This window comes from Parus major, chromosome Z (genome assembly GCF_001522545.3).
Source record: "Parus major isolate Abel chromosome Z, Parus_major1.1, whole genome shotgun sequence".
Lineage (NCBI taxonomy): Eukaryota > Metazoa > Chordata > Aves > Passeriformes > Paridae > Parus > Parus major.
The window spans coordinates 61,446,538-61,461,721 of NC_031799.1; the positions used below are offsets into that span (position 1 = coordinate 61,446,538).

A 15,184-nucleotide genomic window follows, 5' to 3' on the forward strand; every position below is an offset into this window, starting at 1 on the left:
TGTTTTCTGACTTCTGAGCATATACATTACTCTCACTTATGCAAATCAAGAGAAGTAGTATATTCTAAATTTGTCCACTACAGGAACAATGGGTTTTTTATGTTTATTTGAAATAGCTTTGACAATTTAAAAAAATAAAATAAAAATCCTAGCATATCTGTTAATAAGCCACCTGTCTAAAAATGAAATCTCTATGACCAAAACCACATTTTGGGCAAACATATATATACATATTGCATGTGATACAAAAAATAGCATACAGCAGAGGAAGTAAGAAAGAAATGTGTGCAGAAATGTTCACTTTCCATTTTTTAAAATAGTGTTACAAAAGGGGCAGAACTTAGTCCTGCACTAATGATGTTTCTGATCCCCTCAGGAACTCAAGTTCCCCCTGTCAATACATACAGCACAAAAAAAGACTAATGCAATCTTTTTTGTATTGTTTAGTTTTAATCCATGTAAACTTGTGTTGTATTCTTGAAACACTCTTTAAACATCTTGAAGTGGAAAGAAGCAGGAAAGAAGGGAAGAAAAAGAACCTTCAAAAAACAAGAATAATCCTAAGGTTGACAGGAAATCAAATCAAGAGTTAAATGTTAATTTTGGCATCAAATGCTTTGGTCACACAATACTGACTCTGTGATCCTGGATGCTTAGCTCTAGACACCCAGTTATGAAAGGTAGGCGTGTTGTAGTTTTTCCATTTAAGTCCCAACAAACAGTTCACCATCTCCCCAGACAAAGAGAGGGGAGAGGGAGAAAGGTGGCTTGCTTTATTTTTCTTTCTTTTTTTTTTTTTTTTGTTTTTTTTCCTTTTTCAGTAATATGGATTAATCTGTAAGTCTACAGGAGGAGGAGGATGCTGGGAGGTGTCAGTTCACCCCTTTTGTTTACATGTTCTGCAACACAATTGCTGAAGCACTTTCCTCTGGCAGAGATTGTTCTTTTTCACCAGCATACAGAATCCTCCCTCGGCCCAGGACTCTTCCGTGGCTTCCAGAGGGTAGCAGCAAGAGAAGGAGGGGAGGTTGAAGGTTTGGAGAGCACGACGTGTACAATGGAGGAAGGTTTAATTGGTCAGACATGCAGATTTGGTTGAAGAGACCATTCAGGAGCAGGTAGCAAGTAGGAAATTTGGTCCATCAAAAGGAATTTCAGTCAACAGCATTTTTTTTTTTTTTTTTTTTTTTCAGGAAGAGATATTGTGTGGTCCAACAGGGAATGATTGGTATCCATTTATGAAAAGGAAAAAAAGATTAGAAAGAGAATAATTAGAATACAGTGATATTTACAGCAAAGGAATTTGCTCTCAATTTTTATGAATTAAAAGAATAAAACAATCAAACCACAGAAAAAGAGTAAAACATTCTCAACAGAAATGCAAATCCTGTAGAATGAGTTGATTGTAAGGCATTGAAATGAGACCCTCTGTGCTTTTGTAAATTAACAGAAAAGAAGCCCCAAAACCCTCCAGAACTTTCCTTGATATTTTAGACTGCTGAGAACACAGGCCATGTGGTGTGACCCAGCATGGTGCATTGCAACTGCCTGAAGGCCTGCACATCCATGTGCTCCCTTTCCATGAGCGCTGCATTTGGAAGAATGGTGGTGACAGTACTGAGATGGGGTGTCCTCACCCTCGGGAACTACAGCGTATGTGATTGAGGCTGCACAGGTACAAATGAAGAGGGATTTATCCAGCTGCATTAAAGACCAAACTGGCATCTCAAATGCCAGTTTGCATTGCAGAAATCAATTGCAATACCATATTAACATTACACTTCTCAATTTGTCTATTTATATATGTCGTCTTCTGGACTTTCTTTAGACAGTAACTCTTCCAATGTCCAGACTGAAACTGGCTCATGACCAGTTTACCAATATCTGCAATGCAACTTTACAATAAACAGGATACTTTTCTAAGTTTGGAAGCCTGTATTCCAACAGGAAGTACAAAGGTCTACAGAAACAAGACTTGCACCTGTGCTCTTTCTTTTTTAAGTCTTATTTTACTCTTAGTAAATCCAGTGGAAATAAGCTAGACTCAGGAGTCACTGTTAGTGTTTAGTATATCTGATGTCAGGTATCTTCCTAGATACGATCTTCCTGTTGGATTGCACTTGTTGGGCTCTATTTACAAGTAATTAATGTGGTAACATTTTAGGGAAGCACAAGGTTATCTAAGCTGCCCTTTAATTGTGACATTTAAAAAGGAAATAATATTAGTGCATAATTAAGCCAATCATATGCAATAAGGCGACTATCTTGGTTGCCACAGAGAATTTGGAGGAAGTTCAAATCTCCACCCTAAACTGCATGTTCCCTGTTTCAGAATCCCTTTTTTCTCACTACCCTTTCACACAAGTCAAGCAATCCTGCAGGTGCTTTAAATTGTTTTTACTTACCAGCATTTTCACCATCCAAAGTGGTGAGATAGACAACTGTAATTCTATTAATAGTACTCTAAAGTCTTCATATAAAAATCTGTTGAAAGCAATGGCTTTTGAACAAATGCTAAGGAAGGAAAAGTAGGTTGTTGGCAAGGGGAAAGATTATTTTAGGAAAATTCAGGTAAAGTGGATGCGACTAATCTTGCTAACACATGCAAATGTAAATTTGTCCTTTTCATACACCTGAAAAAATTCTTACTTAAGAAGAAAAGCAGGCCAAACCAACCCAATACAAGTAAAAGAAGAAGGTGCCAGCCAGTGATAAAATAGATCTTTTCAGAGACTTGCACTCACCATCCTTGCATACTGTTCCAATGACACAGACACCAGTGTCTAGGTTATAGCCACTTGGACAGCTCGTACAGTTTCTGTCTCCTTGGCCACTGCAATCCAAACAGCTGGCATCACATCTGAAAGACAATGGCAGGAGTTGGTCTTCCAGTCTCACCAAATATAAGACTTCCTAGGAGATCTCTTTTGTATTGCAAAGGACTTGTTCTTTCTAGAGGTACAAGGTACTATAATATTACTAATTATGATAGTAAATAATTGACTACCCCTGCAACTTCTTTCCTATGGAGACCCAAAGGCCAGTGACTAAGATCCTCATCCTTTGACCCTAGAAAGGAAATAGTAAGTAGTACCTCTTGAGGCTGGGGTGAGAGAAGCTTTTCTCCTACAGGTCTTTGCTGTTGAATATTAATCCTTTTGGATTCAGGTGTTCTATTTGTTTCCCAAGTTTATGTCACCCTGTTCAGCACCCATTTACCTTTTATGTATTCCTTCCAGAATATTCTCCATTCCTTGGACCCTCATTGGCCCTATTTTGGTGCATTGCTCTGCCCTGTAAATCCCCATTGGTTACCCCTGTCCCTAACCCCTCCTATGCACCGCTTTTACCTGTTTCCTTTGGATCCTAGCCCTCTGAACCACCCTCTCTTATCTCACATATAATCCTGGACCCTCAGCCTATCCTTGTTCTTGTTCCTGGATCCCCTTCCAGGCAAGAAAGCTTTTGGATACCCAAACAAGAACCCATGTCCATGACATCCTTCCTTGTTAGCTTTCTAGGGGCACCTTGCCCCAGACCCAAATGCTCAGGCAGCCTTAGGGACCTGGTCATAGTGTGGTGCTACACTTTCCATCAACAAATTTCTGTTACAGAGTTTTTGCTACACAGCTGCCTTATTCTAGTGCATTGGAACTATGCATAAATAATCAGCAAAAGTATCAAGCTGATGCTGCATACATGTGCCAGAAAGGCATGAACTGAAGCTACAGCATAGAAATGACTGATGTGATGCCCAGTCCCTTCATCACCCATTTTGCTCCATTGTCTTTTCATTACGTACGGATTGTCTTTTAATGTGGAATATATTGAAACACATGGTGATTACCTTCCTGCCCTGAACTTAGATCTGAGTCAATAATAAATTATTCCAAAGAGCAAAAAATGATATTTAACAATGTATGGAGTAGAAAAAATGTTCCTTCCTGCACAGAACAACTTTGTCCAATATTTATCCAGCCATTTGTGCACCTGAGTCAGGTAAGCTATTCTGGACAGTAGTTTAGAATATACCTGTGATATGTTTGTGAATATGCAGTGCAAGAACTGAAATGGTCTTTATAAATAATAATTAACTTGTAATGAAAAAACCCACAGTTTGATTATTTTTGTTTGCTAGTAAGAAATGCAGATCCTCTGTCAGATTTGTAAATTTTACGCTTCTATGCAAATCTACTTACACCCTTACTACAGGCTGTTTTAACGTGAAGGTCACACACATATACCAGAAAAAACACCTGTATGAAAATAAATATAATAATAATAATAATGACAAAAATAATATTTTCCTTCATTTAGTTAGCATTAAGTAATTTTTGGATGTTTTGAAGTCAATAGCATTTTATCTTCTAATAAGTAGGATCATTTCCAGTACTGTAATAGCTAATATACTGCCAAATATCAGATATATCAGCCACTGATCTTACCTTTTGCAGGTTTTGTATCCACTTTCAGTGGCGTGATCAAGGTAATAACCACTACTACAGGACTGCACGCATCTTCCATCTTCCATAAAGTAACCCTGTGTGCAGTTTATACAGGCATCTACTCCAGCACCTTAGTCCAAAGAGAAATTGTCAGAGATAGGTACATTGTTAAAATAAACAATTACATCATTTCAGTCTAACTTTTTCTGAATAATAGTCATTATTCCGTCCCTGGAAGAAAGTAGAAAGCATTACTGGAAATCATAATAAGTTCTACTAAAATTAAAATAGAAAAAAAAAAAAGGGAAGACTATATAAACTTTCAATTAAAAGCCTAGATTTCTACACTAGCTAAAAGGAGTTTGCCATATTTAAAATGTAATTAAAGACTACTAAGAGAATGAAAGATTCACATGTAAACAATCATGTTATACTGTTACTGTGATATAGTGGAATAAAATCAGAGGTGAAATCATGCAGGAGTTAAAATTATCCCAACGAATGTCAGCGTGGTACCTGCACACGTGGCACAGGAACGGTGGCAAGGTTCACACTCTCTGCCATTATGGTATTTTCCCTCTTCACAACGGATAGCACATCTGGTGCCATGCAAACTATGGTAAAAAGGAAAAAAAAGCACAGGGCAGATAATGGCAACAGAGGAGAACAAGATCATGCACAATCCAGTAATTCTCTTTCAATCAAAGTACAACCCATATATTACAATTCATCAGCTTCCTTCACTGGTCATGTTTCATAAATTTAGATACACCAATCACTTAAAGAGGGAATGCAAAGCAGTTTTGCCTGTGGTGAAGTAAAGAAGCTGTTTACAAATTCTTTGTAAATACTACCAAGTAATAGGGGACAGACAAAAAATTAACAATGACAAGCAGCACTAGAAATTCAGGCATGTAAAATGCAATTATCCACGAGGAATTTGGCACAGGGTCAGCACTAAAAAAAATACTAAGGGACTTGTTAACTGAATGTCAGTTCTGTGTGGCTTGTGAGATTTGTTGAGATTACAGATGGAGGTATTCTGCCTGCAGGCACTTTTGTGAGAGTAGAAAAATGCGAGTAACCATGGAAAATAAATAGCATAAAGAGTCACATTTTCATATATTCCTTGAAGTGGCTGTTTATTGCTTTCATGTTTTATGGTGCCTATAGCAGTTTGTTGTGGTTTGGGTTTGGTTTGTTTGCTTGAAATTAATTTATTTAAACTAGGACATCTCTACCATGTTTACCATCTTCTGCAGAACCTCAGGATTCATCCAATTTAATACTTTCTCTAAAAATGCTCATCAGCTCTGGGGTTTCCCACTCTGAGTGCTAACCATGTTTTTACAGATTGGATAAGCAACAGCCAGCTAAGTTCAGCACCACTGAAAATTTTCAAGAGTGTATTCAGTCCCAGTTTAGAAAATAAACTAGCAATTCAACAAAACTTTACAATCCCTGCTTTTTCTCCTGCTTTTTGTCAGTGACACACTTCAAAGAGCTTTACAATAGCATTATCATGTTTTTACAGATGGGAAAATAATTTGCCCAAGTTTATTTAATGGGCCAATAATGGAGCAGATCTGGAATCCTGGTCTCTCAAGACCCACTCAAGGAATGTCCTGCTCATTGATACCTCTTCCAAGAAAATCCAGAAGTATGGAACAACTATGGAATATGAATTTCATATCCCATCCCAAAAGGCTCCATTTATCTGATATACCCACACATATTTTTAAAAATGTTACCAAAAATGATTCTCCATTTTCTAAAACTGCCCAAGGAAACATGATGGTTAGGTTTTTTTAAAAAAAATTAATATTTCAATTTCAATAGGGGAATCCAGCTGTTGATGCTGAAGCAAACATTCAGCTTTTACTAGGAGATTAAAATCCACTTTAATGGAACATGAAACCTCAGTGTTAAAACATTAACACAATACTTGTATTCAAAAGAATACCTACAGATACTGAATACTGACTTCATATTTTTTTTGTGGCACTAAGCCAGCATACAGTCTGTCATGAATATTGTAAGATTTTTTACCTTTGCTATTTTAGTATCAAAAGGAGCTTGAAATATGCACTACTGCTTTTTATCTTTTACCTATCATTTTCAAGAATAATTAAGTTCCCCACTGAAGGAAAAAATATCCCCTGCAGTTTAAAAGATACGATCACTATGCTATAATAGAATTGAGCCTCATGTACTTGAGGTAACTGAATGACTGGATACCTGAAGAAATACAATAAAGATAAGAAAACAATTTCTAACTATGAAATGGATGAATCAGAAAGATTAATACCATTCATTAGCTCTACTTCTAAAACAACCCTTGACTGACATACTGTAGGTCAAAAATTGATGAAGCCAGCTTTCCACATGACTTTTATGTTACCAGAAATGAAAGGCCTTCTAAAAATCTGTTGTCAGCCAAATTGACACATGGGATCGATATTACAGACTAAACAGAATTGGAACAGATGAAATGAGGGCCAGGCAAGGTTAAATAGATACCTGATGTTCTTCATTGTGTATCTACAGCCCTGTCTACCTCTTCAGATACTATGTTTAGAGATATACATAATTTCCTTACCTTAGGCCATGTCTGCATTCTGTGCAGATTTGGAATTCAACACAGTTCTTGCAGTTTTCACTACATTTTCGACAAATAATCTTATCTACAAGAGAAAAAAAAAATCAGCCCAGAAAACCTTCTTCAATTTTGTTTGATAAAATTGTATGAATATATTATTGCATGACTTACTGCCCTCTAGTTTGACATCAACATCAACATCAAGCTAGACTACAGCAGCACAATTCTGCCTATAATTAGCTTTTTCCATCAAATATAAAATGGTTTACAATATTTTCATTTGAAGTTGTAGTTGCACCTTGAGAAAAATATGTTTTGAGGCCATTAAAAAATTTTCATAAACACTTAAAATTTACATTCATTATTTATAACATGGACTTAAGTCACCTTCTCATATAGTAGTGACATACACTAATGATTGCCATGTGTTCTGGAGACTGTCCTGCAATCTTACCCTTTCCATGCAAGCAGTCTGTCCTGTCTTCCTGATTGGGTGCTAAAAGACACACCTGCATGAACAGATCTGATCTTGACAAAGTAAATACATAAATTACTTAAAAATTGTCTTTTTGTCTCTAGAGATCCCTTCTTTTAGAAATGTCTCTCTCTCTCTTCAGCCCTACTGTCCTTTGACATGCAGGGTACACATACCCTTCCGAGGAGAAAAACTTAATTTCCTTATTTAATCCGAAATTTTCATCTATCCATCTTAATTTGTATGGAAAAAAGTTCTCTTTACTGTAGTTCTCACACAGTAAAAGTGGAAGAATTAAGGTAGGACCTGTTTTTACTGATTCTCAAAATCAAACACACAGCTTTATGCTGGAGAAAGCAGAAGATCAGGTACCTAGATGAACAATGCTCCTGAGAACATATTTATCTTCTACAGAGTGCCTAAAGATAACAAAAGTTACTGGAGTTTTCAGCACGTTTGAATATATGTCGAAGTATTTTTGTTAGCCAAAGCTGGAAATTAAGCATGGACAATCTACTTGGCAATCACAGGAGGAAGCTGAAGGCAGGTACCTATCATGGCTGAGGATTACTGCTCTTGGGCAGTCACATCATTTTGGACATGCTTAGGTCTTCCAGAAACATTATTTGCAACCATGTTACATCTGAAGAGCCTGTTTTTCCTAGAGTTCTGTTTCACTGGCCATGGCCAGTGTCTCAGCTTTCACTTCTGGTGTCATATAATCTGGCTGGATAGGGAATCACGGTCACAAGGGGTGCTGTCTGTCCCTTTGATAACCTTTTCTGTCCTTTAGCTGACTTGCTCTTGAACTGCCCTGCTTCTGCTACTGTTACTCCCAGGTACCCCCAGCTGAAAAGACACCCTGCAATAAGTATGGTTTTTAAAATAAAGGAAGATTATTCAGGACATTCTTGATCACACTTGGCAACAATTTAATAAAAAGAATAGGAAAAGAGATCAACATACACTTTTCCTCCTCATAGGCATTCCAGCAACCTCCCCAGATCAAATTCTGTAGCCCGCAATACAAAACCAACAAGAAATACTAACTCTTATCCAGGTAAAACCCATCAGGGCAGTTGGTAATACAGCTATTGGTTACTTCATTCAGGTAGTAGCCAGATTTACAGGTCATGCACTGGTCATTATGGCCTCCAACACAGGTTTCACAATTGGGTGAGCATTTTTTACATCGTTTCTTGTCTGCATTGTAGTGACCAGGTGGGCAGGTCGAAACACAGATCCTGCAGACAGCAGGGAAGAGAAGGCAGAATTGTTAATGAAAGCACCTGCCACCACACTCCTGGACCATGACTGCAAAGCAGAAGTATTTCTCAGCATTGTTGCTTTTCCGATGATCATGTGTTTACTAACATAACCCTTCAAAGCACTGCATCAAGCTGTCTTGCATTTATGTCCCTATACATGCTATCTCACTAGCAAATGTGTTGTCAGACAGTCTACAGTATAATTTTTGACCATCTACATTTCTTCCTATCTTGTTCATTAAATCACATCAGCTGTAGTAGCTACGGGAATCTGTAAATACACATATATATAGACAGAGAGAGAAAGCTTCTTATAGAAAAAAATAAACAGTGGGGATATAATCAGAGAAGGGTTTTTTTAAGCTGTATGTTAAATTCTGATTAGGTAGGGTTTAGGGCTTTTTTAACGCCAAAGAAAATTTTTCAAAATCAGGGGAAAATAAATTATCCATGACTGCAATGAAGAGAAGAGGAAAGAAACTTAAGATATATACTAAGAAATCAATGACGTTAAGTTTTTATCTCTTTCTCTTACCTTGTGTTGTTTTTAGATTTGTAGTAATAGTGCAAACAGTCAGTACAATGATCTGGTCCTGGCCCATCACACCCTACTTTACTGCATTCTACATTGCAGGGACCTGTAATATTAAAAGAGTACAGAGGGACAAAGGGATTAAAACTTCTCATTTAAGGGACACCATAAAACACAGTGTTTTATTGCAGAATGCAATTACTCTGTTTCCCTGTGTCGAGGACTACACCTAGCACAGGTAGCTGAGTTTGCTACCTGCACTGTGAGCTTAAAATTGAGCTCTGGGTGGCAGAAGCTCCAAGAAAGGGCCTGTGCAGACCCTTTGGAAAGGACATGGGGACCCATGTCACCAGCCAGGTGACTGGACGCCTAGAGACACAGCAAGAGCCAAAGACCCTGACACTTTTATGCACTTAAACTCTGAGGGTATAAAAGCCCAAGGTTTCCCTTGTTCAGGGTCCCTCCTCAGAGGCACTCAGCTCAAGCTGTTATTTTTTTAATGTAGTTACTGCACCAAGATCAAGTTATTCTAAGGATTGGGAAGTCTGAGACGCTGCTATAGGAAAACTAGGGTTGAGCTAGTGAGGAAATCTGGTCTGATTATGTGGGCGTGGGGTGTGTAGCTGTGAAGGGCCTTGGTCCTAGCTCATGTGTTGAGAGAATGACTGCTAGAGTGGCTCCTGGATGGTTGGACAGGTTTCCAGAATACCTGCTTGCCTTGAATTAAAAATTCAGAAAAAAGGCAGGTTTTTTTAACAAGTATGGCATCCTTATTTTACTTGGAAATGTGCAAAAATTTCTGTAATTCATAATTAGGAATGATTAGTAAAATAACTTATAAAAAGAAGGACAACATAAATGATGAGTATCATGATCAGTGGCTACTCTGGTTCCTGAGTGGGTACCAAGTGGTCCAAGTGGCTACCATGACCCAGCACACACCAGGGCCCTGATGCTCTCTGCTGCTACATGCTACAAAAGCCTCAGCTAGTACTTGCTGATTCCAAATCTTCCATCTCACCTGCACTCATGTCAGGCTTAATAATGCTTGTGGATCTGTTCTGACTTGGGATAGTCTATGATTTTGTTCTTACAGTTTTCAAATAGATCCTTTCTACTGTGGGAAGAGAGAGCTATCAAGTCTTGCCTTTATGCAGGTGAACAATGACTGTGGGTGAAATTACAACTTTCAGGATCACTGCTCTCGCCTGAATGAATGCATTGAGTTTGTTTCACATAAAATCTTAAGAAGTTTGTGACCTTTACACTAGAGATAGTCGTGTTTCATTACCTACCAAAACAAGGAGTTCCACAGCTGTCCATCTAAAATAGAGACTGTGCAACTGACATGATATGAAAGGAGAATGGAATAACAGAAAATACTAAATTGAACTTTGTCCTCCTTTTCACTGGCCAGAGATACATTTCAGATTCATCACATGGTACTGGTAATGATGGGTTACATGTAAGGAAGTGCCAACTTGACTTCTATTGCAGTACTAAAAATCTAACTCTAATAAAGTCTAATGACAAGGTTTAAAAACATCTACAGGGATCAGTGAGAAACAACACAGATATAGAAGATAATGTGATTCTCATATATATGCATAAGTATATGTAGCTTTATATACTTACATGCAAAACAGTGCATTTCTTCATAGCATGTTAAGTGTAGCTTAAAAATAAGTAACTCTCTGCATGCAAACTCAAAAACCTAACTTTCAACTATGAAACAAAAACTTTCTCATCTTTGGTGAAGAATCCAATTCACTGAACATTTTACATATGTAAGTATGTAAGGATTCTCAGGTAATCCTTAAAGCCATTAGGGGTTTAGTAGATGCACAAACAGATTAAATGAATGTACACACCTGAATAGTCATCTGTTGTATAATCTTCTGTAGGGTCTTCAGCTGGACTAGAGCGCACTCTTTCCACTTTGGAAAAATCATTTCTTGGTGAGTAAGGCTGGATGGATGTTCCATACAGTACTAAGGACCACTCTTTCAACTTGCCTGGAAGTTAAGTGTTACAAAACTGTTTTCAGAATTGCTTCTCTGTGTCTTACAAAAGCATGTCACTTTTAAGCATGTTCTTATGACCAGGTATGGAAGACACTGCTTTTCAAGTAAGTGCAATAGTTGTTTTACTATAAGCTGAGAAAGCATATTTTCTTCAGTCAGATCTTTACACTGTATTTTTATTGCACTCCAATCTCTTGTAGGTCTAGCAAAGGTTTGCACAATGAGGGCTGAACTCAGTATAAACAATAAACAAAACATCTGGGCATACAGTTATTTGGAATATGTATATGGTGCTGCATATGGTGGCTTTGCTTTCCCCTCAGAACACTATTAATTGTCCAGTAATTATTATTTGAGATCTTTTAGCTAAGTAACAGTATTCAGAATTCTGCCTTAAGAAAGGGATTACATTAGAGTACCCTCCATTGACTTTTAGGACACAACTTGATGAACAAGAAACACCTTCTCTTAAAATCTTCATGGAAGAACATCAGTGCCCCCTCAAACCAGCATAATTTCTAGTTTATTTGTGTCAGTTATTTGGCAGATATATCACTGTACTGTCTGCAGTCGTCACTGGTATTTTATCCTCTTAATATTTAAGTGAAGACAGAAAAAATTGTCTGGTGACCTGATGCATTATCTGACTTTCTGCTACATTTTTTGGGGGGAAGAATAAAGAGATTAAGGTGTATCAAGTCATCAGTTCATGATGTCAAAACATAAAGGGTGAACTTTCAGTCCCCACCTTCCTCTCTGTAGTACCAGGTGAATAAATTTGGAGAAAGAGCAAAAGCACTCAGGCCTGAAATAGTGCCTAAAGTAAAGACACATAAAAACCACATCCCTGCTTGAAAAGGTGCAACCTAAGTTTGGTATCAGCCCATTGTTCTGGTTATGTTAACCTGTGCTGGAATAGCTGGATGTAAATGTCAAATTTTCATTAGAACAAACAGAAATCAGAGAAGCAGGGAAAATTTGAATGATCGTGTTTTGGAGGCTGTTCAGTGGTTAAAAGTCTTTGCAAGGAGTACTATTATTTAACAAGAAATGTAATCCAGGTATGACCCTTTTAAGAAAATAATGTAGTATACTTCATGCAAAATTAAATTCAAGCCATCTTCCTCTTCTCTCATTTTAATGATACTCAATAGCTTGAAATATTTTTCACTTGGATATCTTCAATCTGCACAGTCAAATTAATTTGACCTTTACAAGTGATTCTCTGTATTTTCCCCAATGTCAGCTGGCAGCCTCCACTGACATAACAAAGACAAGCATCTCTCTGTTTCTACATGTATACTTCTAGCAGTATACATGTATAACAGTATTCAGCAACAATAAGCAAAAACACTACCTGACAGATCATAACCAAATTCTTTTAAATAGTTTATACTAGAGCTGAATATGGGAATCTCTGTTATCTCTATGTCTCTTGTCAATCCAACTAATCTTTCTGAGACGAAAATTTCTACATTTCATATGAAAGCTTCTCCTTCTCTGTAATCAGTTTTTGAGCAGAAACTACAAACCAGAGACTATATCACGGCAGTTGTGTCACACAATAGCTTTCAACTTTTCACATATGAATTATTACTTTCTTTGAAGAGATATTTGATCTTGACTTAAAAAATTAACTGCTGATGAATCTACCACACCTGCTGCCAAAGTATCGGCTAATTACCTTGATAGTAAAACTGGATACTCCTTGTTTTCAATTTGTCTTTTCCTACCCATAGACATGTAACTCCCAAAGACCCATTGGATTAAAAAGACCCAAATAATGTATTTTCTTCCTCTAAAGACATGTGGGAATCACATTACATCTTGATGTTCCTTAGACTGATCCAATTGTATCCTTAATGGCACTTTTCTTTTTAAAAAAGAAGTCACACAGGGAGATAATTTTTAACTAGATATGCAGGCATCTCTATAGCCCTATAAAAGATACAGCTTCTTCGTGTCCAGTCTGTGCTTTTTTTTGTGTTTTAAACCACTTCTACAGCATAGAAACCATAATACATTGGGTGCAATTTTAAAAAATTGTGTTTTGATAAATTATTCAGATCTTTTTATTTTCTATGAGCCAAAATTCATTTAAATTCCCAAATTCTTCTATTTCTCCCAGAACAGTGGTAAAAGTATTTGCAAGAACCTACTACAAAAACCACAGATAAAGATGCTCCTAAGGCATAGCACATTGTGTTTGCATTTTACAGATACAGAAGATCTTGTACTAACAGTGCAGGAAGGACTGTTACTCTGAATGCATATATAATGCAAAAGGACAGCAAGGGGAATAATGCAGGGTCTCTCAGGAGATTAGCTGCCTTTTAAGAATGGTTCAGTAAATAAGGAGGAGAAAAATTCATGTAACTTTCCAGCAAATAAACGAAGACTGCCTCAAGGCAGGTTTAATTTGCACAATGAAAATATTTCAATAACTGAGTATATATACATACACACACACTTTTATAATGAATAAACAAAGTATGCACATTTAAGCCAAAATCTTTCTTCCCCATTTTTGGTTGATTCCATCATTTAGTCTGGCTAGAATAATCCTTTCCCTGCTTGTATTTTGGATGTGTAACAAAGGTTTCATGTTGTATCTATAGAAGAAAGGGTATATCACAATGTTTCAGAGGAAACATATATCCACCTCCATAAACTCTACAGAATTAAATCTAGAAATCACATGCACTACTTTTATGAACTTGACTCTTCATTTCTTTTCAGGTAACAGATGTGGCATTACCTTGCCAGTGGAGGGATATGATGACACGTTGGGTCTTTCTTTTAAATTTGATTACAGAAAAATGGCAATTCTCAATTAAAAGACCTTTCAAGAGCTGAGCAAACACATGCACAGAACACAAACAAGAAACAGGCATGATGATGATATCAGTGTGATAAACTGCAAGCTATGGTGATAAACTGGAGGGGCACCATGAACTGGAGAGGCACCAGGCATAAATTATGTTTAAGCACCTTTTGTTTACTTCATGTTCTCTTCAGTGCAGAGACTAATCCCGATATGCCCAAACAGCTGAATTTATCCACCACTAATATATGGCAGGCACTTCCAAATCTTTTTGAACAGAAGAGTTACTGGACAGCTTTCATCAGAGGGCAACCACTGCTCTAGAAAGATGGGGGATACATTACTAGACAGTATACAATGAACCAGGATCCAAATTCACAACCACACTGCATCTTGTGAAAACCAAATGCACATAAAAACCAAACTAGTCTCAAGCAGTGTTTCACATTGTGGTTAAAACAAAGTAGAGGATAAGCTCTCCAGCAGGATTCTTTCAGTAGATCAGCCTCCTCCACACCCCTTAGTTTTGCAGACCTACTTTCTCTCAATCTCCTAGCCTTAATGTGCCTTTTCTTCCAGAGCTGCATCTTTAGGCCTTAGTTCTGATGGAGGAAAGGAAATCAGTTCCATTAGATTAGCTACTGTAGTGTTGAGAGAGAATAAATAATGTACTGAAATCAATAAACCTATACAACTATACTATGTGCAGTTGTAGTGTGCAGGAGTGTGCAGGAACAGGCCTTGAAGCACGCCAGTGTGAGACTGTCCTGAAGAAGTAAAAGACTTGTACAATATAGCTGCAGAATTACCCAGATCAAAAGTTTGCAAAATGGCTCCATGCTATCTCTTTTTTAGTGCAAGATGTGTGTCAGGGAAGAGGGAAATCTGTTGCTCTGTGCTTGTCCTTCATGCCTGTTGGATGAACCAATGGGTTCCACTACACACAAAGGTGAAGAGCTACCCTAAGCTATCCTTCGCACCAGAGATGTTCCTGGATGTGTCAGGAACAACTAGTAT

General features: G+C 37.4%; 1 protein-coding gene across 2 annotated transcripts in view; it reads right to left on the bottom strand.

Annotated features, from left to right (window-relative positions):
- The window catches only part of PCSK5 (proprotein convertase subtilisin/kexin type 5), a 229,767-nt gene that overhangs the window by 57,426 nt on the left and 157,157 nt on the right, over positions 1-15,184 (bottom strand). Inside the window, exons 14-21 of one of the 2 annotated variants that reach the window (XM_015652536.3) lie at positions 11,191-11,334; positions 9,323-9,425; positions 8,570-8,763; positions 7,045-7,129; positions 4,962-5,059; positions 4,446-4,575; positions 2,745-2,860; positions 70-993 (exon numbers count right to left, since the gene is read on the bottom strand). In XM_015652536.3, the coding sequence (XP_015508022.1) occupies positions 878-993; positions 2,745-2,860; positions 4,446-4,575; positions 4,962-5,059; positions 7,045-7,129; positions 8,570-8,763; positions 9,323-9,425; positions 11,191-11,334 (986 nt within the window). In that variant the 3' untranslated portion in view covers positions 70-877. Of the gene's footprint in view, positions 1-69; positions 994-2,744; positions 2,861-4,445; positions 4,576-4,961; positions 5,060-7,044; positions 7,130-8,569; positions 8,764-9,322; positions 9,426-11,190; positions 11,335-15,184 lie in introns of those variants that run through there. The other variant, XM_015652533.3, reaches the window with a different exon arrangement.